Source organism: Delphinus delphis, chromosome 8 (genome assembly GCF_949987515.2).
Source record: "Delphinus delphis chromosome 8, mDelDel1.2, whole genome shotgun sequence".
Classification (NCBI taxonomy): Eukaryota; Metazoa; Chordata; class Mammalia; order Artiodactyla; family Delphinidae; genus Delphinus; species Delphinus delphis.
In genome coordinates, this window is record NC_082690.1 from 84,777,527 (window position 1) to 84,802,473 (window position 24,947).

Sequence of the window (24,947 nt, forward strand, 5' to 3'; positions counted from 1 at the left end):
GTTTGTCTGCAAACAAGAAGACTGGATTCTAAGCTCCCTTCCAGTTCTATGGTCCTTTGACTCAGAATCCTTTCAAGCCTATTTCATCACAGCAATTTAGATCATAGTGGCTTCCATCATTGAGGGCTCTCAATGTGCCAGGCAAATTGCTAAGTACCTTAAATGCACTATCTCTTATGATACTCACAGCAAACCTATTATTATACCCATGTTACAGATTCAGAGAGATTAGAGCATAGTGATAATACAGCCACAGCTGTGAGTTCTCTCCCCAGGTGGGTCACTGACTGCTCCCCTAACCTAACCAATGGGGTCCAGCAGAAGAAATGTAGGTAGATCGTCATTGATTTTTTTTTTTAAAGTTAGCATCAGCCTCAATTCTCTAAATGAAGATAAGGCAGGGGTGGGAGTAGTCAGGGCAATAGGGGAGGGAAAAAGACATTAACTAGCAGAGCCAGGTACTTTGTACACATAGTCTAGTTTAATCTTTACAACAACCCTATGAAGTGAGCTCGTTATTCTACTTCCACGACACAGATGAAGAAAATGAGGTTCAGAGAAGTCAAATAACTCGTGTACATTTGCCACCACTGGTCAGCAGCAAAGCCACAGTCTGAACGTGTTTTGTTTGACTCCTTCTATCACACTGCACTGGGACAACAGTTTGTGGCCACAGATTTCAGAGTCTGAGCAACTATACCCACAGTTATCAAGGCCAAGGCTATGGCAACTGACAATGAAATAACTGGTCAATTCCGTGAAAGGAAGAAAAATATATGTCTTAAAAAGTCAGTCCTTTCTCGACTTTGGCTGCACTGGGATCTCCAGGGTCTGAGGCCCAGCCCCTGCCCTGCAGGACCTCTTTCTGGACGAGTGCTGTCCCACCGACGAGAGAGGAAATCAAGGGCATGGAACTGATCACAGGGGGGACTGACCCTAGGTTCTAAAGTGACAGAGGCTTTCGAATAGGCACATGGGAGGAAGTACAAGAACATAGGCAGGGACACAGGTCTCGCAAACCAAGCCATCTTCAAAACAGAAAGAATCAGATTGTTGTTCTATGTCTCCTTGACCTCATCCTTTAGGAGCAGGTGTTGAAGAAGAACCACACAGCAGGGCCTTCCTGGGAGAAGGGAATAACTGACTCTGAGTACAGAGAGACACGTCGCCCAGACTCTACTGGGATGTAACTACACACCTACCACCCAGAGTAGCCTACAGCAGTGTGTATAAACTGGCTCTCTAAAAAACAAACTAACAAGAGCAGTCCTGCTTTGCAGCACTTGCCAATTTCCACGGTATAAACACTCCCAATTCAAGCTACTAATGTTCTGACAACCAGCTTGCAAAGTCCTACATATGTAACAGCTGGCTCTCACAAGGCAGTGGAAGCTAGCACCATGCACCACTGGGTAGCCAGCTCTGAGGATATACCATCTTGAAAAAGCAGGAGTCTTTTTGGACATGGCCCACTGCCTTCCTTCCCCACTATGGTTCCAGGTGTACCAAGATATTCCCAGTCCTTTTAATTCTTACAGTTCCTTCTGCCTGGGGTGTTCTTCCCCTTCTTTTCCTTCTAAGAAAGGAAGGAATGCATCCTTCACGTCCAGGCTGAAAAATATTGTCTGGTAAGCCTTCCCTAGCCTCTTTAGGCAAAGCTCATTCTCGATCCTTTGCCCACACCTGTATTATCTGCTTAAATTTCTGCTTCTCCTACTAGATTGTGAGGTCCCTTGGGGAGAGGGCCATGCTTGCTTCATCTCTGAACTAGGAGCCAGACACACAGGAGGCTCACAATATATGACTGCTAAATGAATGAAGTTATAAACTCATCTCTGATTTTAAGTTAGGCAGTGAATGACATCACTCCTTAACCTAGTTGAAATGTCCCTGTCTCCGGAAGGCCCATAAAAGCAGTTCTACTGGTAGTGGTTGGACAACAGTGGCTAGCAGGGTATGTCTTTTCTCTAGCTGTGGGCAGGAAGTGTCCACTGCAGGGTAAGAGCTCCTTCTGGCCAATCTCAGCTCCGAAGGGATGTTCTGGGAAGACCCAAGCCACTACAGTTGGCCTTAAACTTTTCGGCAATCACAAAAAGGTGGCAGATGAGGTAGATGTGAAGGCAAGAGCTTGATCCTTCTCTTAAGCTCCCCCCAAACCTATAAGCCTTCCACAAGGATGGACTGTGTCCTCTAAGATGTCCCCTCAGGACTGACACAAGAACCCCAGAGTCAGAAGGAAGAGCTAGACCGACCCTCTCAAACTGGGAGTTTCCAACCTGCAAGAGAGAAGTGGAGGGAGGGAATGAAAAGGGAGAGAGTGAGAGGGGAGGATAAAGAATAAGAACGACCACAGAGAGTAGTAACATTCCCTATATACACAGGTGATAAGAGCGGATAACAGCAATGACAACATTAAGAAAATAAAAACACTGCTGTCAAAATTTTAGACCAGCTAACACAGAACTAAATAGGCAATAACTCGGGCTGATAAAAAGCAACAGGGCATCAACCACATAAACACCCGGCCACTTCAATGCTTCTGTCTGTATTATGATGACACTGGTTTGTTGACACCACACCCGTCCCCATGACCCCAGGCACCAGGAGTGGTGCCTGACTCACGGAGGGGGGAAGTTGTGCGGGGTTGATGCTGACGAGGAGCTTTTTGGGAAAGACAAGTTATCCTTGACTGGTTGCAGATGGCCCAGTGAAAAATGAAGTCTGCCAGCGGAGGCTGCCTTTATCAGCTGGAGAGGTTCAGCAGGGACGAGACTTCCCCATCCCCGGCCTGCCTGAACGAGCCTCCGGTTTCAGCACCATATCACAGGCTGTCCTAATGAATTCTTCTGACGGGCTGGAGCCTGCACGTATCTGCTTCTAGGACTGCATCCTGGCAGGCTGGGGCGTGGTACGGAACTCGCCTGGTGTTTGCATTCCGCCTCATGGAGTTGGCAAGGAATGCCTGCCACGGGGAAAGAGCTGTCAGATTCACCAGGCCTGAGTGCCCTGCCTAAACCAGCCGTCCTGCCACTATCCTGGGCTCCCCTCACTGACTTCCAGTGGGCAGGGGGGTGTCCAGGAAAGGCCAAGAGGCTGCCCAGGGCATGCCAAGCCAGATACCCAGTGGGTGCCCACAGTATCAAAGACAAAATCATAAGAACAAGCTGCTGTTTATTAACTAACTTCCCATTATGTGCCGAGCCCCACAGCGAGGCGCTTTGCCACATTTATCCTGTACAACTGTCCCATGAGGTCAGTGTTACACTCCCACCTTAGAGATGAGCAAACTGAGGTTTCAGTCCAGCCGTCCAGAGTCATGGGGCTGGTTAAGTGGCAGATCTGGGGAATGAAACTGAGTGTCATCTATCCACACAGCCTGTAATCCTAAAAGGACTAGTGTGGAGGAAAATAGGCAAAATGAAACAAATACCTGGAGATTCTGCAACAGCAGGTCAGATAAACCTGTCCTTTTTCATCTAGGTTTAGTAGCACCGTGATGACCGTAGTAAAATATTGATAAAATATGAATCTATCATTGGGGTTTGAAAATACCCACACACTATAAATTCGTCTCAGAACCAGGAGTTTTTAATTGCTGCTGCTTTTGGTTTTTTGAGCTATTGTTCTTCTCGTTCAGTATACCAACGAAGGAGTGCGGAGCCAGCAAGGTGTTTCCGAAGACCCGAACTGGCCCCCAGACTGAGACCCACAGCTCTCCCGGTTCCTCGATACTGTACCTCTTGCTGACACACTCCATGTTTCCTACCTGAGCCAAGGCCTCTGAATACTTTCTTCCTCTCCTCTCACTTGGGAAGTTGAAACCAGCAGCAGGCATTTTGATGGGTTCAGAGAGGACCTTTATACGAAAGACGTCTCACGACACCTGGGCACGGGCCTGACATCTGATGAGGGTGGGTCCCAGCTATCCCTGTCTGATAGCCACCAGCTGGCCAGGGTGACTGACAGGTGGCGAGGTGACCTTGTGTCCCAGTCCCTTCAGTCTCCTGGAGGATCACAGAGACAACTGTGGGACAAGTGCAGCTGGGCAGTTGCTGACTACCTGCCCCTCCTGGCTTTGCCCAGCGCGGCCCATGTCTCCTCTGCAGTGCAGCGGGCCACGGCTTGCTGGTGGGGTGGCCCAGGGCCAGTGCGGGCGAGAACCCAGGGACAGGCTCTGCCTCAGTCCTCCTTGAATGGCTTTGCCCTGCTCGATGCACAACTGGCTACCCTGCCTGAGCGTGTGGACTAAGCCCCTGTGGCATCCCCTTCCGTGGAGGCGAACAGTGTTGTTAATCTGAGCAAAAGCTGAGGTCCGAGTGTTTCAGGCCTCATGGTCTGAGCCTGTATCCCATTGCTGGGATGCTCTTGCCTCCTGGGGGGCATGCCCACCCCAAGGCCTCTTTCAACAATCCTCATGCTTTGCTTTGGGCCCTTCTAGACCGCTCCTGTTAGAGGTGAATGGAGGGACTCGCCAGGGGCGGGATCAGCCAGCTGAACCATTGTATCTTGCCACTAGCGGTTGGAATTTACTAGACACTTACAGGTGCGGGGAGGGTCTTCCAAGAGTCACAGCTCCTCAGCTGCTTCTCCCAGGGCCCAGGAGTTTCTGTCTAAAAACAGTGGCAGCTTGTCTCCATGGGACGGCATCAGGAATCTTCCTCAGAACGTGCTTTGTGCTGCCCACTCAGCGAACTCAAAGGCATCTTCATCAGGAGTCTACGAGAAGGGATGAACTCTGCCTCACTCGGCCTGGTGCTAGGAGGAGGGCAGGTGCGGCCTCCCTGGACTTCTTTCCCCCATGAGACCTTTGTAAGCCCTTACCAAGGATCACTGTGCCCCTTCTCCCCTGCCAGGGGGGAAGGTCTGCTGCAGTGGGGACTGGAAGGAAGGCTGTGCCCACGGTGAGTGATAAAGGCCACTGAGATGGATCATTATATTTTTAGACCTCAGAAAAATTAGGACAAGAGACATCTGTGACAGGCTCCCTGGCCTTCTTCCTTTGGATGGTGAGGGCCCAGAGACATCTTAGAAAAATGGAGGCTGCCTGCGGAGACAAGGGGATAATCCTACCCATGGGACCCGTCAGGAGCTTCCCTCACCTCCACCGTCACTAGACACCAGTAGCTTCCTCCTGCACCCGCTCCCTCTGACACCGAGCTCCTGGGGAAAGCAGGATGCTGCTTTAAAAAAGTATTCATTGACCTTGAACTTTTAGATGTGTTTCTCAATTTTCCCCTTTTATCACTGTCCGGCTAACATTATGCTAGGTCATTTAAGTTCTGGTGTTTAATATAAAATATTGAATGAAAACATACTTTACGGGCTTCCCTGGTGGCGCAGTGGTTGGGAGTCCGCCTGCTGATGCAGGGGACATGGGTTCGTGCCCCGGTCCGGGAAGATCCCACATGCCACGGAGCAGCTGGGCCCGTGAGCCATGGCCACTGAGCCTGCGCATCCGGAGCCTGTTGCTCCGCAACGGGAGAGGCCGCAACAGTGAGAGGCCCGCGTACCGCAAAACAAACAAACAAACAAAAAAAAACCATACTTTACGAACAGGCTCTGCAACTGGAAACGGGGGGAGGGAACATTTTGCCAACCATGCCTATTCTTCCTCTGGACACCTGGCAAACACTCCTAGTATGCGAACAAGCCGGTGGGCAAGAAGGCGTCACTGTTGCCTTCTCTCGGCATTCCTGTTCCTCCTCCAGGCCAACATGCCCTGAGACGAGGGGGATAAATACTGTAAAATGAAGGGGTTGAGAGTGTGGGCTCTGAGTCAGAGTTAGGTTTGAATCTCTGCCATACGTGAGCTGTGAGACCCTGTGTGAGCTACTGCATAGGGTCTCAGTTTCTTTATCTGTAAACTGGGAACATTCTCAATAAGAGAATGCATGTACAATGGCACTGGTCTGTACATAAATGTCCGATAAATGGCCCCATTATTATCATTTGCATGTTAGCCCTTGAGCATCTCCCATTTGGGAAGGCCATGGGTGCGTGTTAACAGAGCTGGGGTGGGTTCACATGGGGCGTCGGGCCCTGTCAGACAGAAGCCCCCTCTTCCTGACAGACCTCCCTGATATCTGCACTCCATCCCTCATCTGTCTCATCTTTCTTCGCAGAGTTGTCCCCCTCTTTCTACACCTCCTTTCTTTCTCCTGGAGTCCAACTGCCTCCTCAGTGGCCCTCAGAATCCCTGCCGTGTCAGGCAATCCTTCTTGCCCAGTGTCAACGTCAATGCTCCCAGGATGCCGAGAAGGGGAGAAGCCACCTGTTTCAGGCAACCCACCTTCTACACTAATCTTAGCCCCTCCTCCTGGACCATCTCTCAATCATCCCTGCTCCATAAAAATATCTTGTTAACTCCTAAACTCACATTTGCTAATTTGGTCTGCCTTAGCTGCTTGTATCTGAGATCTGTCTGAGACTCCCACTCATAGCTAGCTGATTGTCACAGCGTGCTTAAAGGCACTGACTTCCCTGCATCTGCATCCTCAGGAGTTGGTCCTCATCCCCTCACAAGTCTCTGAAACAAAACTTTATTCAGGAGGTCCTGACTGCGTATGGCTGTCTGCTGGCTGGTCGGGTGGATCTCCAGCCCTCTGAGAGATGACCCTTCCCATGATGCCTGGCTCGCTCTTTCCTTCTCAAGGCTGCTTGAAAAATGGAGAAAAGCCCAGAGCCCTCCACTGAAGCAGCTACTTTCTCAGTGTAAGAAATCAGACCATGTGGTCATCAACATTGTATCATTTACATTTATTTATTAAGTTGTGTGTGGATTTCAATCATTTGAAATACAATAAAATAGTCACTAGAAGTAAAGACCTGAATAAAAAGGGCCGAGACCTTCATATTTTCTTGGGGATTTGTTTCCCTTACTGTAGTTCTTATACAGTCACCTGTGAGAAGTTCCTATGAGCCACTCTGCCTGCTGCAAGCTTTTGAAGAAAAGTGCCCCTAGCTGGGAACCACTGTTCTATTTACACACACACACACACACACACACACACACCCCTACACCTGTTCCTGACACACCTGTTAGTCCAAAATCAGTGATGCAAACACCCTGCAGGGCTCTGGAAGACATTGCCTTTTTCCTTTTCCCTTTGGTACCCAAAGAGCTAAGCAAGTGGCTCCTCGTAGGGACAAGACGTGGGGAATTCCTGCCTGGCTCACAGGGAGTAAATCCGCTCCAAGACCACAAGGTTTCAGTTTGTGCTGGAAGGCACGCATCAGGGAGGGAGAGGCCTGCTGTGGAGATGTGACCTGAGTGAGGTGTGAGGATTGGATATGCAAGTGGGACCATGTACCACCTTCTCCTTACCTGGGGGAAAGTCACTGACAGAGGACGGTCAGGCTGTTTTGGAAACAAAGCTCCTCATGGATGGACTCTCCTGCATACAGCTCTTCTGACTGTATTCAGCACCAATGTCCTGTCCCACAGCCCCGGGGCTCGTCGCAGTGGGCCCCGGGCCATCTTCACGGCCGCTCTCTACAGGCTTAAAAGGTTCGGGACAGTCTCAGGAGTGTTAGGTGCAAAACTCATCAGTCACCTTATAGCAAGTATTTCTGGAGCTCAGCCGTTAGGTCTCTGTAAAGTGTCATCCACAGATCAGCAGGGTGGGCATCGCCTGGGAGCGTGTTAGGAATGCAGTCTCAGGCCCCAGCCCAGAACTTCCGAATAGGAGTCTGTGATTCAACAGATTCCTCAGGGAATGTCCATCGATATTAAAGGTTGAGAAGTCCCCAAGGAAGTAACGCAGGAAGGGAGACGATCCACTCCTCTAGAAGCTCACACATGGTTAGGAAGATATGACTTGTAGATATGAAACCATGGAGCAGAGTGCATGTCTATATCATCGAGCACGTTTTGGAAGAAAACTTGGATACAGAACCCCTAGACCAAGTCCTGCCTCAGCCACTACTTTCACTGAGCCTCAGCTTCCTCATCTGTACAGTGGGAATAATACTTGTCCTGTCTACCTTATAGGTAGATGGTCCTAGGTGGGAAAGCATGATACCCATAAAAAATACTATTAAATGCTATGTACTCTAAGTGCTACAGAGGTGCCAGATGAGACAGTCTGGGAAGATCCACTGGGGGGCTGAAGGTGGCCTTTTAAAGATATTGGACCATACACTTTACTAAAGCAAGATGGAAAAATGTACATTTTGACCTTTGTACCTCATATAGACTCTAGCCTGAGCTACAGAGAGCTCCCTCTGACCAGCTTTCATCCTGACAATCTGCTCGTGGTCAACTCCACGGGTCTCAAAACACACACTCAATGCCACTGGGTGTGTTACAAAAGGCACAAAGCAAATAGATGTGGTCTCTGTGGGGAAGCTGACGAGAGCCCTATTGCTGCAAACCTTAACCCTGGTTTGTAGTATATGGAAACGGATTTGTTTGTCATTCTGCATGAAGATGTCTGGACACTGCAAGAGGATGCGGGGGGGAGGGGGGAGGTAAAGGAAATTAGCATGAGTTCTCAGGTAATCATTTTCCTAGATGATGCCTATGAAGCCTTGGCGATGTACTAGATGCTTTCATGCTTCCCCCCCCCCCCATTTAATCCTCACTACGACCCTATCAGACAGATAGGGACAAAAAGGCCCCACTTCACAGATAAGGAAACTGAGGACTTAGGATCTGAATCCAGGTTGGTCTGCTTTCCAAAGCCCATGACCTTAACTGCAAGCTAACCTGCTAAAGTAGTGTGAGAATCTCTGGGCTTCCTAGCGCAGATGAAACAATGTGACTGCTTTTGTTGTGAAACCTGGCTCGCTCTGACTTGCTGACGTTTGCCATGCTCGTCCTGAGCTTCTCCAGAGAAATGCCGTCTTCTGGCAGGAAAAGATAAAAACTGCTGATACAAATGAGTCACTACACTGGCTATAATTAACAGTGATGCAAGAGCCAGATGCTAACCAAGAGGGGCCTCAGGACCTGACTTCTAGGCAGCCCAAACTGTGAGCTGCACTTCAATGCAGAAGAGTCTCTGTTGTGAGCTGCTGTCTGCTCAAGATACATTTTAAAGGAAGAAATGAAGCCTGGAATGCACGCAAGCTCCCAGATAACGGAGTTGAGAGGGGCGGCACCAAATTAATCTCCTTATTTACAACTGAAAAATCATCCACCAGAACCAGAAAGAGAGTTTATAGTTTATAGATAACGTAGATCTTTGCCTTTCACACTCGGCTGCCCTGGAAAGTCTTAAGCCGTTTCCAACCTGCTGAGCTAATTTATAGCAACTACGATTGTAAATTGGGTTGTACTAGGTGTTCAGTTTATACTCTCCTGATTGCAGTGTATAGCAGTGAACTTTTCAAAAAAGACCAGTTACCATTTGCATCTCTCTACTCTCTTTTGCTGACCTGGAGTAAGCAGTGATGCAATGAGAGCCCGATGAAAATGACTCTGAAAATACAATTCCCCCCATGCCATCCACGTGGCATGATGACAGCTGAAGGCGGTGCTCTCTGGCTGCTTCTATGACCAGTAATTACCACCTGAGGTTCAACGGAGAGAAATAACGAGTGGTCAGGACCTGGACAGACTTAAGCGGTCATTGATGTCAGTGTCAGCATCTTACCTGTTTAAAAGAGGCTCAACTGTCCTCAAGATTTGTACACAATACAGCTGATAGAATCTTACCACTTTCCTTTTGAACAGACTTTAATTGAGAGCGAAGTGAAAAATGCAGGTTACATTTTTAGTGTTACTTAGTGTTATATGTTGGAAGATCAACACCAAAACAGTGATGCATCTAACATTTATACATTTCCTAACTTTAGTTGTCAAAGAGCAAATCATTATCAGATATATATATTTACACAATAATTTCAAGCAACAGTAAATAATAAACTCCCTCCCTTAAAAAACAGAAACAAAACACACACATACACCCAACCACCTTTAAACAATGGATTTCCTCACACTAGTAAGTCTCATGTTTTTTCACATATACTTGTAGACCCAAAGTTACTTAAGTTACTAAAGAACAGTCTTATCAGTGGAGATCCCGGACCAGCCCTTATTTTCTTTTAGAGTCACTTTAATTTTTTACAACTTGAAGCCACATAACCAGTGTGGTCTGTATACTCTTAAGGACACCCCAAATGATAAAAATGAATTCCACTTCCTTTGTGTGAGGAGATATGTACATCTCTGAAGATGCATATGATTACAACTCAGAAAAGTCAAAAAGAAACACGAAAACAAAATCTCAGATCCTCAAGCACGGTTTCTTAAGAGCATTGTGCTAATGTTACATTGAATTAACTGAATGATAAAGGATTCTTTTAGATATCTCTGCAGAGGTACCGGTTAGCTCTGATTCTTTTTTCAGCGGCTTGAAATGCTTGAGTTTTAAAAGTTGCCTGGTGGCGCTACATCCTGCTTTCCAGGTTAGCGGCCTGCCTAAGCTCCGGAATGTCGGACGGGACTCACCCCCAGTGCCTTGCCCTCTGATTTATTTCTTGCTGTTGCTGTTAGTAAATGGAAACCATGACAAAGTTTACATTAGCAGACACATCCACATGCCCTGGCCTATAAATATTCTATGATGGAAAAAGGTACAATGACTCCATTCCCCGTGAAAATGAGCATAAAGGGAGAAGGGGCAGGGGGGACCATTACCATCAACGGCTCTTCTTAACAGTGGAAAATCCAGACCAAATGGCAATGGGCTTTTAACTAACTGGACACTGACAGCCACTTCTCCAGAGCCTTATGAGTCAACTAAAAGTCGGCTAAGTAGAGACCAACTCCTCTGGGCAAACCTGGTAGGATCCAGTAGTACAGGCATCTTTCTCAGAAGCTGGATGAAGAAGATCAACCTCCGTTTCCTTCTTAGAGAGGCGAGTGAGGAGGAATGTTAAAGTCAGCTTTGAAAGTAGTTCACACACTGTCCTGCCCGAGACACAGAACGGTGCCTGGCGTGGACCCCTCAAAGCGCCAGCTGGAGTTTGCTTATGTTTCTCTGGTGCATGTTGTGATGGCGGACTAATTCATCTGACCGGGCAAACTTTTTCTGACAACTGGGCCACCGACAGCTGAAGGGCTTTTCACCTGTTGACACAATGGCCAGTCAGAGATACTTGCGGTGGAGAGATGGGGCGCAAGTTCAAGCATCAAAGGCCCAAATTAAATCATCACGAGACACCCACTCCAGATTCTCTCTAACTCTTTCCCTAAGCTAACAAATCGGGCCCATCTCACAAGCAGCCTTGAAGTGGCAGCATCTCTGGGGCCTTAAGGATGAAAATACTGTGACAATTATAAAGTGTTATTGAGTCAGAAGACTTGGGAAATGGGAGAGAAAGAAGGAGTCTAGTTGATGGAAATGTCTGGGCAATTCATATTTAATCAAGGGGGAAAAACATTTGGTAAAACCCCTGCCATTAGACTGTTTTGTGAACTGTGTCAATGTTTCCCCTTTGCTGTTTAAGGAGGGAATTGAGCTTACTTGGGAGGCAAGGGCCTCAGGATCATCACCCTGGATATTGTTGATTGATAGCCACCCAGTAGCGGAGCTGCGACTGTAGCTTTAATATCTCTGTCTGTATAGATATTCTGGATGGGCTGGGTGCTTTTTAAATAAATCACTGACATCAGTGCACATGGTATTTGCTTCTTTCACCTTAAAGGGTTACTCAGCATAATACCCATTATACAGAAGATTCTAACTGAGGCATGGTTTTGAGATTTTTAACAAGCTTGCCAAAAAATCGAGGCTTCTCCACCTAAGGAGGCCTCAGAAGATCCTCCCAAGACTCATTTTGGAAGATAATCAGCATTTATGAATGCCTAGTACGTGCCGAGCCTTGTGCTGGGATATCACACACACACATATATGCATACACATATATTCAAATATATATATACATACACATATATTCAAATATATATACATACATATATGCACACACACACATATATACATACACATATATTCAAATACATACATACATATATGCACACACACATATATACATACATATATATTCAAATATATACATACATACATATATACACACACACACACATACATATATAATTTCGTGTACTCCTTACAGCAGCCTGTAAGGCCAGCATTATTATCCCCACTCTACGGGTGAAGCTGGACCTCTGGTGAGGGCAGACCCAGGCAAGACTTAAATCCAGGTCTGTCTGATTCCAAAGCCCACACACGTTGCTGCATCATACCTCGATGCATTGGACCTCGACATAATGGAAATACAGCCATAGCTTAATCCTAAGTAAAAATGTTGCAGGAGCCTCTTCCCGTACCAGCTGGGGATGTTCTCAGGATATGGCTAGTCCCATATTGTGTTCTCTGAGAACTAGTGGATGGGGCAAGCACTGAGAAATGTCCCAGGAGAGGTGCTGTTCCAGGGTCAGAACTGGAGGCCAGTCAAATAGAGCATTAAACAATCTGCTGGTGACATAGGTCACTTTGTACATATACAGATATGCACCGGGCAGGGGGCAGGGTACAAGCGACGATAACTCTTTCCCACCAAGTTATGAGCTCAGGACGAAGGCAAAGAAGTAACACCAAAGGCACGTGAGTAAGGGAATGAGATGCCCATCCCACCAACTCTGGGGCACAGGTGCCTTGACTGTCAGTACGTACAGCCTGTTGGGGCTGAGAATCCAGGACTTCACAGGGGCTCATGACCTCCCATTTCCCTCACCTCCTACTCACTGTTCCTCTGCTCTTTCTGATCTGGTTCCTGTCCCCACCCCCGCCAACCGCCAGCCATACTGTCAAAGAACACCTCCTGATGGACAAATCCCAACCTCTCCTCCTGTCAGTCATCATTCTCCTCAGTCTCTCAATGGAATTCAACTCTGCTGACCTTGGGTCTCTTCTTTATTCTCTATCCTCCCTGGGCTGCAAGGTGAACCCAGGCTCTTTCCCCAACAAAGAAGGCAGTGGGTAGGTGGGCTGGGAGAAGACAGAACTGGGTTTGCTACTTACTAGCTTTGGGACTTTAGACAAAGTCATTTTATCACGTGCCTCAGCCTCCTCATCTGTAAAATGGGGATAAAACGTGCCTACCCTCCTCTTCTTCCAAGGATGTTGCGAAGATAAAATGAGATAATCTAAGCATTGGCCCTCCCTCCAAAGCTAGAAAACACACAACAAAGATGGTGCTATTTTCATTATGAATCACACCAGCCTTGTGGAGAAGCAAAAACTTTCAGCAGCCAGTGAATTGATGTCCTATTCTCCTCTCTATTCCAGTACGAAGGAAACAATACCCACGCGCTGATATGGGTCTGGCAGAAACCATGACTGCTCCTGCAACACTAACTTTTAGCAGAGCAAAGATTCAGTCCTCTGAAAATAGTGTTGTGAAACGCAAACTTTCAGGAAAATAAGTGTTTGGCTTGCTAGAATTTTTGCTGTTTTTCTGTAAGGTTGATTATCCTATCAAACTGAGTTGATAAAAATGTGATGCAACAAATTGGGAACAGCAGGGACCTAGCTTATCTCTTCACTTCATTCTGGACACTCATGAAAAGAGTTCTTTTCACATCTCTTATGCTCTGTGTCCCACACCCTCATTCCTTCTTAAACAATGTTGTTATTTAAAGATAGCCATGCACTGTGCTTTCTCTCCACTGAATCTAAACCTGCTTAGAACTTTTACACTTGTTTTTTCCAGTCTCTCTCATCACAAGCAACTCCATTCAACAGTAGTTTAAAAAAATAATGAAAAATAAATGTGAAGAAAAGTTTACGCACTTGTTTTACCTGTATGAGTCCTGGTGTGGGTCTTCAGATGGTCAGACCGGGAGAACTTTCGCTGACAAGTTTTACACTGGAATGGTTTCACACCTAAACGGACAGAGAAGGTCTAGCCGTGGCCCTAACCATGTGGGGCAAAGCAAGGCCCACGAGGCCTGCTTCCCGGCGGCCCGAGGAGCCAGGCATCTCCAGCCATGCCTACAGTATCTGCCTCGCCCTCAGATTTCCCCAGTACCCCAGGCCCAGCAGGAACCACCTGATTCTACATAGTAATCCTTGAAGACCTGTGGTCTTGGGAACAACTACTGCTTAACCACAAATGTCCAGCTTCTCACCAAGTTCTCAGCTGTGTCTGAGACTGAAAAAGTGAATCACACACTACAAATGGGATTTTGCTCTCCACCACCCATGTTCTTTACTGACACTCAGTGTATCAACAGCAAATTGCTAATGGGAATATCATGGCTCTGTGGTTTTCAGGGGAAATATGGGATGTTTCTTTTTCTTTCCATTCTTCTTCTTTTTTTTTTTTTCCCTTTAAGGGAAGGTAAATCCCCAGAGATTAGGGGGAAAAAATTATTGGAGAAACTAAACAAACAAATGGCTGACCCTCTCACATCCATATTGAACAATAAAGAGAATCACAAAATCAACCATGACCCGAGGGAACACACTGCCAGCAACGAGAAGGGAGCCTACAAACCTGTGTGTCTCCTTTGGTGTCTTTTGAGCTGGTCTGAACGAGAAAACCTTCGCTCACAGTCCTTGAAGTCACACTGGTATGGCTTCTCACCTTGGGGAAGACACATATTCCGTTTGAAAATGATACTGGAAATGAGGATCTCATTAGAGGCAACTTCTCTTACTGGGACTGAAGGGATCCCAAAATGCTGAAGGCACTTGGGTGGAAGGTTTCAGGGATGGGCTGCCAACCGCAGTGTGAGGTTAAAGACCCGCCTACACATACACTCATGGGCAGGAGGCATAGAAGGGGGTTGCGTGAATAAGGATGCGTTAGAAGTGAATGGAGGGGGACTTCCCTGGTGGCGCAGTGGTTAAGAATCCACCTGCCAATGCAGGGGACACGGGTTCGATCCCTGGTTCGGGAAAATCCCACATGCCGCGGAGCAACTAAGCCCGTGCGCCACAACTACTGAGCTCGCATGCTACAACTACTGAAGCCTGAGCACCTAGAGCCCGTGCTCCGCAACAAGAGAAGCCACGGCAGTGAGAAGCCTGCGTACCGCAACAAAGAGTAGCCCCCGCTCTCTGCAGCTAGAGAAAGCCCGCGCACAGCAACACAAGACCCAACGCAGCCAAAAATAAATAAATTTAAAAAAAAGAAGTGAAGGGAATTCAGGTTCTGGAGTCTGACGCTGGGGTCACATCCAGCTCTTCCACTTAAAGGGCTGGTTGAGGTATCATTTCCTCACTGTGAAATGGAGCCAATAATCCGACAACTTCCAAGGATTTATAAGCAGATTACAACAGACCATCCACATAAGGGTCTTAGTCCAGTGCCTAGCACAGAGACAGTGCTCAAAAAGTACTGGCAGAGAATATTTAAACAAATAATAAACCAAAGCAGTCTTAAGTCCTAGGCTGAGTCTGGGGCAGAATTCTGGGACGGATGTGCCTCGGAGCCAGCCCCGTGAAGGAAGTGTTTTATGTTTTATGGCCTGAAGATGTGGTGTTCTCTGCTACTGACTTCCCATTCCTGAGTCAGGCATACACAGCTGCATGGTTGTGAGGTGCTCAAGTTAAACCAGGAGCCAGAGCCTTTAGAGTTTTTGGTATCCCTTTACCCAAGAGAAGTCAGGAGTGGGATTACACAACCTCCTGCCTCAGAACGGCGAAGCCTCACCCCTGTCCTCACTGGAGAAAGTTCAGCCAGATCCTGGGAACTGCGCCCTCTGAATGCACTGAGCGACCCTGGGCCAGCCCACCTTCTTATGAGAATTCTGAGTCACCAGCATTCTGGGATGGAGAGCAAGCCCTCCCAGGATCAGCTGGCTCTTTCTGTTGCTGGGCAGTGCCTGGTTACCCTTCCAGCCTCATGACCCCCTCTGTTTCCCTGATTAATCTATATTCCTGCTCTACAGAGCTCACCATTCCCAAAAACTGCCTTGTACTTTGCTCACACTAAACATCCTCCATCCCTATCTCCGGATTCCTAACCCATCCAAAACTCTACTGCACGTCCCTCATAAACGCTGCTTCCTCTGCGATGCCTTCTTGGAAACTTCATGCTCACACAGAAAGCCCTTCCTTCCCTCATTACAGAACTTATTACAGAACGTCTAACATGGGGCTGTGTCCAGGTCTAGTTCTGCCGCGAGCTGGAAAATCCTGAGGGCAGGAGCCTTTCCTTAACTTTCTGTTGATATCCAGCCCAGCAACTCAAGCTTCACCTCTTCAACCTGGGAAAAGCAACACTCCTGTTCAGTCTCATGTCTTTTCTCTGCCTTTCTGCTTCTGCTTATCCTTTACTTCCTCTGCCCAACCTTGCCAACCCTTTGATGGTTAACCCAAGCCCTTCCTCCTCCAAGAAACAAACGACGCTCACTCGAGCAAGTCTTCTCAGCACCTCCAGATTCACACACTCTCTGTCCCTTTTCATTTGTGTATGTCTTGGCTCCAAAACAGACCACAGACTCTTTGAGAAGGGGGCCTGTGACTTGGAGTTGAAAGTCATGAGTTTAAGTCCCGCTTCCCTATATCCTACCACCAGATAATTGTGCGTGAGGATTAAATGAAATAATGCATGTAGAGAATTTGGCACATAGAAAGTATTTAATATAAAAATACTTAACATAATAGTCTGTACTATTATTATAAATAAATACAAAAAGATGGCACTCTTTTAAGAAGGGGACTTCAGCGTTGTTAAATACCCCGCCCTTTTTGCGGTACGCGGGCCTCTCACTGTTGTGGCCTCTCCCGTTGCAGAGCACAGGCTCTGGACGCGCAGGCTCAGCGGCCATGGCTCACGGGCCCAGCCGCTCCGCGGCATGTGGGAATCTTCCCGGACCAGGGCACGAACCCGCATCCCCTGCAACGGCAGGCGGACTCTCAACCACTGCGCCACCAGGGAAGCCCAAGGAAGCGTTTCTTAAAGGTTCCAGCGGGTCTGGGGGTCATGACTGTCTTGCCCACTGCCTTCCCTTCCCCCAGACATCTAACCCTCACTGTTTTCTAAGTGCCTCTTTCCCATTAAAATTTCTACAACCACATTGCCTTCAATGTATTACATCCGTCTAGGCAGAACTTTACCTTATCATTTTCCTTATAATCTTAACAGATAGTTTTCAAATGATCCCATTTGGGGAAATATGTAAAAATGTAACATGCAACCGGTTCTCTCATCTTCAGCTTCAAAGCAAGGGGTTTACTGAGTGCACACTCAGGGCTATGCCAGAATTGCATCCTCCAGACGCAATGGCTTAGCAAAGACCAATGGTCTAAAGAGATCTGAATGCAGCTCCCTTTCTTCTCCAGCTTCTCCGAAGCAAAGTCCACAGTAACAATAAAATAATAATGGTAATCGTAACAATGTATCTTCCCTTCTGTCGTGGAAAGAATGGTACCAACTCCCCAGCAGGAAAACCTGCGCTTTGCCCAGCTTTTCTGTAGGGGAGACCTAGCCACACTCCTATCCAGTGCCCACAAGGCCAGGGGCAGACATTTGTGAAATGGCTGTTCACATTCAAGGCAGCCAACAACAGCACATGGCCAACTCTCTCTTTCCCAGAGGCAGACCCCTTGACCTGTGGGAAAATCCAGTTTTCTTTAAAACATCATCAAAACTCATCATCCCTTTTTTTAAAGATTGAAATCAAAAACTAAACCTACAAGCCATTTTCCCGTTCCTATCTGGTTGGTTATTACTAACCCAAGCAGTTAAGTTCTTCTTTGGACCATCTCTTCCTAAGTCTTATGATGACCTTGCATATCAAGCTCTCAGAATCATCTGATTACCAAGCTCCCAGGCCAGCTCCTCTCCCTTAAGAGATACTAATAGAATTATAAAAGTAACACTATCATCTATTCAGACCTATTAACATAGGAACTGTATGTTTCATATCTCTAACTCCTATAATTCAATTTGATTTTAGAAGTTAATCTAGTCTCAACCATTGTATAAGGTAGGTGAGGTAAGTGAAATTTGAAGAACAGTTAGGTAACTTGCTCACGGTCACACCACCTGGTGGTGAAGCCAGAATTCAAACACAGGTCTCTTTAATTCTGTGGGATTCTCTCTCCACCTACTCTGCTCTGCCCTTCTTTAATAAAGGATGGACAATCAGGATACAAAATGACCTGGCATCCTTTTCCCATCACCTGGGCCAGATCTTTGAAAGCAGCACCTACTTTCCATCCCAGAGATCACCTGTGTCCCGGCAGCACAGGAGCCAGGAGCAGGGGCTCCTGGGCCACCGCTGCCCAAAGGCCACCAGAGCCAAGGCTGGACAGTGGACGCACTTACCAGTGTGCTTCCGGCTGTGCATCTGTAAGTGAGACAGCTTAAAATATCTCTTATTGCAGCCCGGATAAGCACACATGAAGGGGCGTTTCTCACTGGTCTCAGATGCCGACCGAACAAGAGTCGGGGCTACTCCGGGCACTCGCCGCACGTCCTGCAAGCAGAGTGTAAGAGAAACGGAGGTTTTAAGGCACATGTGAACATTCACGTTGGTCCCAAGGAAAGTGAGCGTTGAAGTATTCCCAAAGAAGGGATGGCAGATGTGAGGCCTAAGCCACTCCCCACCACACCCGAGGCGCCCACAGCAGATGTCACTAAGGGGTGACAGAGCAGAATATTCTACAGTGCGGTGCTCTAACAGCATCATGGCTGTCAACCAGAACGGGGGCTTGAAATAAGGTTTGTTTGGTGCTGTTGATCTGGAGCATCTGGAAAAGAAACGCTGGTGACTGGAAGAGCTCCCCATCCATCCTGTCTCTCAGCTTCTCCTCTTGAGGCAGTGAGGTCTGGAAGTCCAAAGCTCCAGGTTCTATTCTATTCCCTCCCCCTCGGGACACCCAGCCACATGACCTTGGGCCCAATCTGCGATGGGTTCGGAAGTCCTTAGTAGAGAAAAACAAAGGATGTTAAATGAACCCCCAACTGAGCAGACCTTCCACATATGAGAAAATGACAAGGAAGAAGGAGCTCCTGGGATATGGAGGTTCTGTCTGCGAAGGGAGCTGAAACTCCAGGAGGGCCATGGTGTAGCCAATCCTTTACTAGAGACACTCAGAAACACTGTGTCCGCCTTCCATCCACTTCACGTGTCCATCTCAGGGCATTCTTCTGATCCCCCTTACCTTGTGCAAGTGAGTGTGTGCATGGCCGGTCCTCCATGAAAAGGAGCTACAGGGAAACAGTGAGGCAAAAGCCCCTTAGGCTGCTGGAACCAATGAGTCATAGACAGGAACAGTGGAAGTGCCTGAGGGATCACTGTATCCCCTGTGCTCTCACAGATGTGCAGTCAAGGCCCAAGAGCACGGCCATAGTTTGTGTTAAGACCTGGAAACACTTCTGCGCTTAACGCACTCCTGCCCCGTGCACTTCCCACACCACCCCCAAGCTCCTGTTTGCGTTCCTATTTCACACTGCCTTGCACCGTGAGATCTTTTCGAAGAAAACGTACAGTAGTCTCATACACAGTGCCTCAAGGCAAAATGTGGCATAAGTTGAAATGGTGAGCCAGCTGTGTCCGATTGGTCTACTCTAGCAGAAAATGAACACCCGACTGGTCTGGAGTGTATCAGAGGCCATGACAGCGAGTCTGACAAACTGCGCTTGGTGGAAAGGAAGGCAAAAGGAGCTTTTTACATTTCCTTTAATTCATCCTGAAGGCAGCACACACGGCAATAGGCTATAAATCTGAGTTGTCAATGTCCGTCCTGGTGGAAAAGAGTCTGACAGTACTTGTCTAATTTCCATCTGATTTCCATCATATTTCTGTAACCCTTGCCTTTATTCCCACCATTGGAAGGCCTGAGATGAGGGAGCACGCTGTTCTATCACCATGATGCTTCTGGAAACATTAATCAGGACATCTCAGGGCACTTGCCCCACACATCACGTGAGGACTTGGCCCACACACAATTTGTTTCTAGTGTGCTGACTAGGCCAGTGAAAGTGTCTCAGCCGTTCCTCATGTTGCAGACATTGAGTCACATGCCACAGTCACAAACACAAACCCTTGGTAGCTGCGCATGGTTCTGAGCAACGAAAAGAGGCTCCCTGGATGTGGCCTTCCATCGAGTTTCCCGAATTCTCGGAAAACGTCAGCCTTTTTACTTTACTTTCTTTACTCTCCCTTAGAACTGCACAACACACAAAGTGAACCCTAATGTAAACTATGGACTTCAGTTAATAATGGATCGATATTGGCTCATCATTGTAACAAATGTACCACCAATACAAGATGTTAATAACAGGGGAGACCAAGGGATGGGGTGAGGGGTGGATATGGGAACTCTCTGTACTTTCTGTTTTTCCTTAAACCTAAAAACTGCTCGAAAAAAATGAATTCTATCTTTAAAAGAAAGTCCATGTATAAAACTTAGCACAATGCCTGGCATATAGAAAGTGTCCAGCCATACATGGTGCTGTTATTATTGTTATTGTTATTATTAGCAATGATAGACTCTAACTTTGGGCACTTTACCTTGCAGATCAAGTCTCCTTACAAGTCAAGAGTCCAGGTCATTAATTCAAGCTCATTTACCCCCCGATACAAGATGTGCGTGGTCCACCCGGGAGAAGGTGAGTTAGGCAGTGAAGGAGGAAGGGAAGGGGTTCTGCAGGAAGCATCCTGGTCTGAGTCAGGGAGGCGGCCACACCCACACTGGCTTCTGGAGAGGAGGAGGCCCCCAACCTGCCCCAGTGGAAGAGGAGGGGTCCCTGCTGTCACAGGAGCCTACAAGTAGGAACAGACTTGCCAGGGCCAAACGGCCTTCAGCAAGGAAGTGAAAGACTGTTGGGAAGGAAAGAGGCATCTGGGGCCCCTGCATACTCACCTGAATGCCCCTGAAGACGCCGTGGGTGTGTATCCTGTACTGGGCACCACAGAGGATGGGAGTGGTGTGGTTATCACTATCGTACCCCGTGCCGTGGCTGCAAACACAAAGAAGGGAGAGCAAGACTCAGGCTGGTTCACAGGCATCCTTTGGAAACGCACATCTGCAGCGGAAGGAATGTTCTTTAAAAGCTCCTGGGACGATACGGTTGGTTTCTGTCTTCCTCCACTGGGGCTGCTTTGGAAACAGGGCTCTGTGAAAGGCGGGGTTGCTCAATCCTCGGGTCACCCTCACGCTCAGATTCTCAAGGGCACACCACCTGGGTCTATGCGTCTCTCAGACAAGCGGGGGAAAGTCACAGTGCAGGATTTCATCTGCAGCAAATTGTTTACCATCAAAACGGGGCTGACAGCTGTGAGTATCTCAGGAATGAGCAGATGCCTCAAGTTTCACATTGAGTGCAAGGAATTTTTCTCAGCACCTCATGACTCAGTTTTTACCAGATAGCACCAACTAAGTGATGACACTTACAAGAAGAGATGTCACATCCTCAGAAGTGGGGATTACACATCTGTGGCTCTGCTCCACTTAACCCACAGATCAGTTTTCCAGATCAGCTTAACTCTTTGCAGCCAACCCGTACCCTAGGTGGACACTGCATAGGTAATCTTCCTCCTTCCTTCCTCTGACCAGTCCTCTAGTCAGAGCTCAGTTGACCTTGGACTACTATCAAGAGCTGAGGGATGGAGAAGGTTGAAAAGAACACCTTGGAAGGGGTGGATGTTCTGCTCTAAAAGTATTCTCCCCTTCGGGCACAAGCTGATCTCTGTTCTGCAGTTATCTTACTTCCAGATGAGGCAGAGAGAGGGTTCCAGCCCACACGGGCAGCACAGTATAATTGTATCTAGACTCACCACGGGGAGCTTTTATGAAACGCCTCTGTAAAATGGTACAGCTGCTTGGACAATGTCTGGCCGTTCCTCAAAAGGTTAGACATAAAGTTATCATATGGCCCAGAAATTCCACTTCTAGGTATATTCCCAGAAGAAATGAAGATATATTTCTCCACAAAAACCTGTATACATTGTTTATCGGCGGCATTATTCACAACAGCTAAAAAGTGGAATCAACCCAAACGTCCATTGGCTGACGGTGGATAAAGAAAATATAGTATATTCCTAAAATGGAATATTATTTGACAATAAAAGGAACGAAGTACTGGTACACGACAAGGGACAAACCTTGAAAACATTATGCTAAGAAAAAGAAGTCCGTCACAAAGGACCGCCTGTGTGTGACTCTTTATAAGAAGCGTACAGAACAGGCAAATTTATAGAGACAGAAAGGAGATGGGTGGTTGGTTGCCTAGGACTGAGGATTTTGAGGGGAAATGGAGAGTGACTGGTAAAAATGTCCTCAAATTGTGGTACTAGTCATACAACTGTGTGAATATACTAAAACCATTGAACTGTACACTGCAAATGGGTGAATGGTATAGTATGTGAAATATATAAATCTGCTTAAAAAATTACCTTGGGGGTGGGGGAGGGATAAATTGAGAGACTGAGACTGACATATACACGTTACTATATATAAAATGGATAACTAATAAGAACCTACAGGGTAACACAGCGAACTCTTCCCAATTCTCTGTAATGACCTGTATGGGAAAAGAATCTAAAAAAGAGTATATACGTATATGTATAACTGATACACTTTGCTGTACAGCAGAAAGTAACGCAACGTTGTAAATCAACTATACTCTAGGGCTTTCCTGGTGGAGCAGTGGTTGAGAGTCCACCTGCCGATGCAGGGGATGCGGGTTCGTGCCCCGGTCTGGGAGGATCCCACATGCCGCGGAGCGGCTGGGCCCGTGAGCCATGGCCGCTGAGCCTGCGCGTCCGGAGCCTGTGCTCCGCAACGGGAGAGGCCACAACAGTGGGAGGCCCATGAACCGCAAAAAAAATAAAGAATGGTGCTGCCAGATTTTGCCTCAAAGGCTGTGAAGAGATGCTGCCTTTGCTTGGTTTAGCCTTCTGCATGGAGCCAAAACGTGACTTACGTGTTTTGTAGGGCTGAGGGATTTTTAGGGACCCGACGATAGAAGTCTGACTTATTTTAAAGTTCCACCATCAAAGAGGAAGAACTTGGAATCTCCTGTCTTGGGAGCTAATCTCTGGATGTTATCTGGATTCCTGGAGCGGGGTGGGGACGGGACATAGGAAACAGACTTCTCTCAGGGTACTTGTCCCAGTAAATGAAGTGTTGCACCACTCAAAGGGGATGTCATAATCCTCACAGCCAGATGCAACCAACAAACAAAAGAAGCAACAAGACTGTACCTGCCAAATACGCCACTAGATTCTTCTACCAGGTCCGTGAACAAGAAAACCAGCCAGGTCCCTGCTTATCGGCTCTTGTGTCTCCAAACTCACCAGTGCAATTCCACCCAGTAGAAACCCTGCAACCGCACACTCTTCCCAGCGTGGTCTGCCTAAAACACTGAGTACAACCCGTGGGCATTCAGTATGGTAATAACTCCCTTTGGGTAAGTAAAGGAAAGCAAGTCAGGGGACTCGGAACCATAGATTAATAAAGGCAGAAAAATCATCTACTCTGACCCCCATTCAAAGCTTCTCCAGCTCATCCTCATGAGCTGGACAACAGGATTGGTGACTAGTTTTGAAGGCAGCCCACTCCACTTGGGGAGAGCTCTAATTGTTAGGAAAGGGCTTTCTAAACTGAGCAGAAATCTGCCTCCTCATTTCTGTTTTCTGGAGAACCAGAGAGTATTACTAATTTACAGCCGTCTCTGTGTATCTCCTCCACTGTATGGTAAACTTGGCCTTGAAGACAGACAGACTGACTTGCTCCCCTCTGTATCCTCTCAACCTTGTGACTGAAGTAAGGTGCGTAGTCCTGAAAAATTCCCAGAGATGGACTGAATCTAACTCCTCTTCCACATGACAACCCTTCAGGTACCTGAAGACAGCTCTCCAGACTACAGAGCTGTGGCTCTCACAGCTATGACAATGTGAACTGGCATCTAATTTCCATGCTTTCCAGATCATCCTCTTCTTCATCCCCTTCATTTTATGAAGTCCCTCTCAAAGCGTAGGCTTAGGATGGACCCCGGTACCCGTGAACAGTATTTAAATAAGGGACTGAGAAAGGAGGATCCCAAGAGTCTTTAGAGGGACTTCGCCAATGGCGCAGTGGTTAAGAACCCACCCGCCAATGCAGGGGACACGGGTTCCATCGCTGGTCCGGGAAGATCCCACATGTCACGGAGCAACTAAGCCCGTGAGCCACAACTACTGAGCCTGCACTCTAAAGCCCGTGGGCCACAACTACTGAAGCCCGAGCGCCCTAGAGCCCGTGCTCTGCAACAAGAGAAGCCACCACAATGAGAAGCCCGCGCACTGCAACGAAGAGCAGCCCCTGCTCGCTGCAACTAAAGAAAGCCCACACGCAGCAATGAAGACCCAAAGCAGCCAAAAATAAAATTTTTTAAAAAGTCTTTAGAAACAGAGAAATAACATAAATACCTAACACCGGAGAGTATATGCCTTACCCAAAGAGATTCCATTCCGAATTTTTCAGAATCAGTATGCTAGTCAATACAATGTGTTGTGCCCACAGGCTGCCAGAGCTCAACCCCTGGGCAGAGGGTCTGGGGCTTCCCTTCTCAACCTGGACAGAGTACTGCTAACACATCGAAGAGCACATGCCGTCTTAGCACTCAGGTCAGAGTGGTCTTCCTTAGTCAAATAAAATCTCCAACTCCCACCCTAGCACCAGCCACAATTAAGGCAGGTATTCCAACCTTGAACTTGAAGGCGTGATTTTTTTTTTAACTGCAATTCAGGACTACACATTTCTCCTTCGAATCCCATTCTATTTCTTTTAGCAAGCTATCCTCAACTGTTGAAATCTTTTTGATTTGGCTTCCAAAGCATTTGCTTCCCATCCCATTTCATGTTATCTCAACATTTGAAAAGCACCTTTTCTGTTTTCATAAGAGGAAAAACTCTTCCTTGCTGTTGTTGGGAACTATTATATTAACAGTATGTATACTTATTCTCTGGTATCCAAGGCAGTGACAAGATCCTAGAAGGTCTCGCCATAGGGCAACCTGAGGGAAGCCATCATAAA

General features: G+C 47.4%; 1 protein-coding gene across 11 annotated transcripts in view; it reads right to left on the reverse strand.

The window, feature by feature from the left end:
• Window positions 1–10,952: 10,952 nt before the first annotated feature.
• Window positions 10,953–24,947, reverse strand: part of WT1 (WT1 transcription factor) — a 47,762-nt gene continuing 33,767 nt past the window's right edge. For 4 of the 11 annotated variants that reach the window (XM_069540897.1, XM_069540891.1, XM_069540889.1 and 1 more), the window contains 5 exons: window positions 20,793–20,889; window positions 18,250–18,400; window positions 14,467–14,556; window positions 13,761–13,853; window positions 10,953–11,074 (listed from right to left, as the gene is read on the reverse strand). In XM_069540897.1, the coding sequence (XP_069396998.1) occupies window positions 10,953–11,074; window positions 13,761–13,853; window positions 14,467–14,556; window positions 18,250–18,400; window positions 20,793–20,889 (553 nt within the window). The remainder of the gene's footprint in view (window positions 11,075–13,760; window positions 13,854–14,466; window positions 14,557–18,249; window positions 18,401–20,792; window positions 20,890–24,947) is intronic. The other 7 variants (XM_069540894.1, XM_069540892.1, XM_069540890.1 and 4 more) reach the window with 3 other exon arrangements.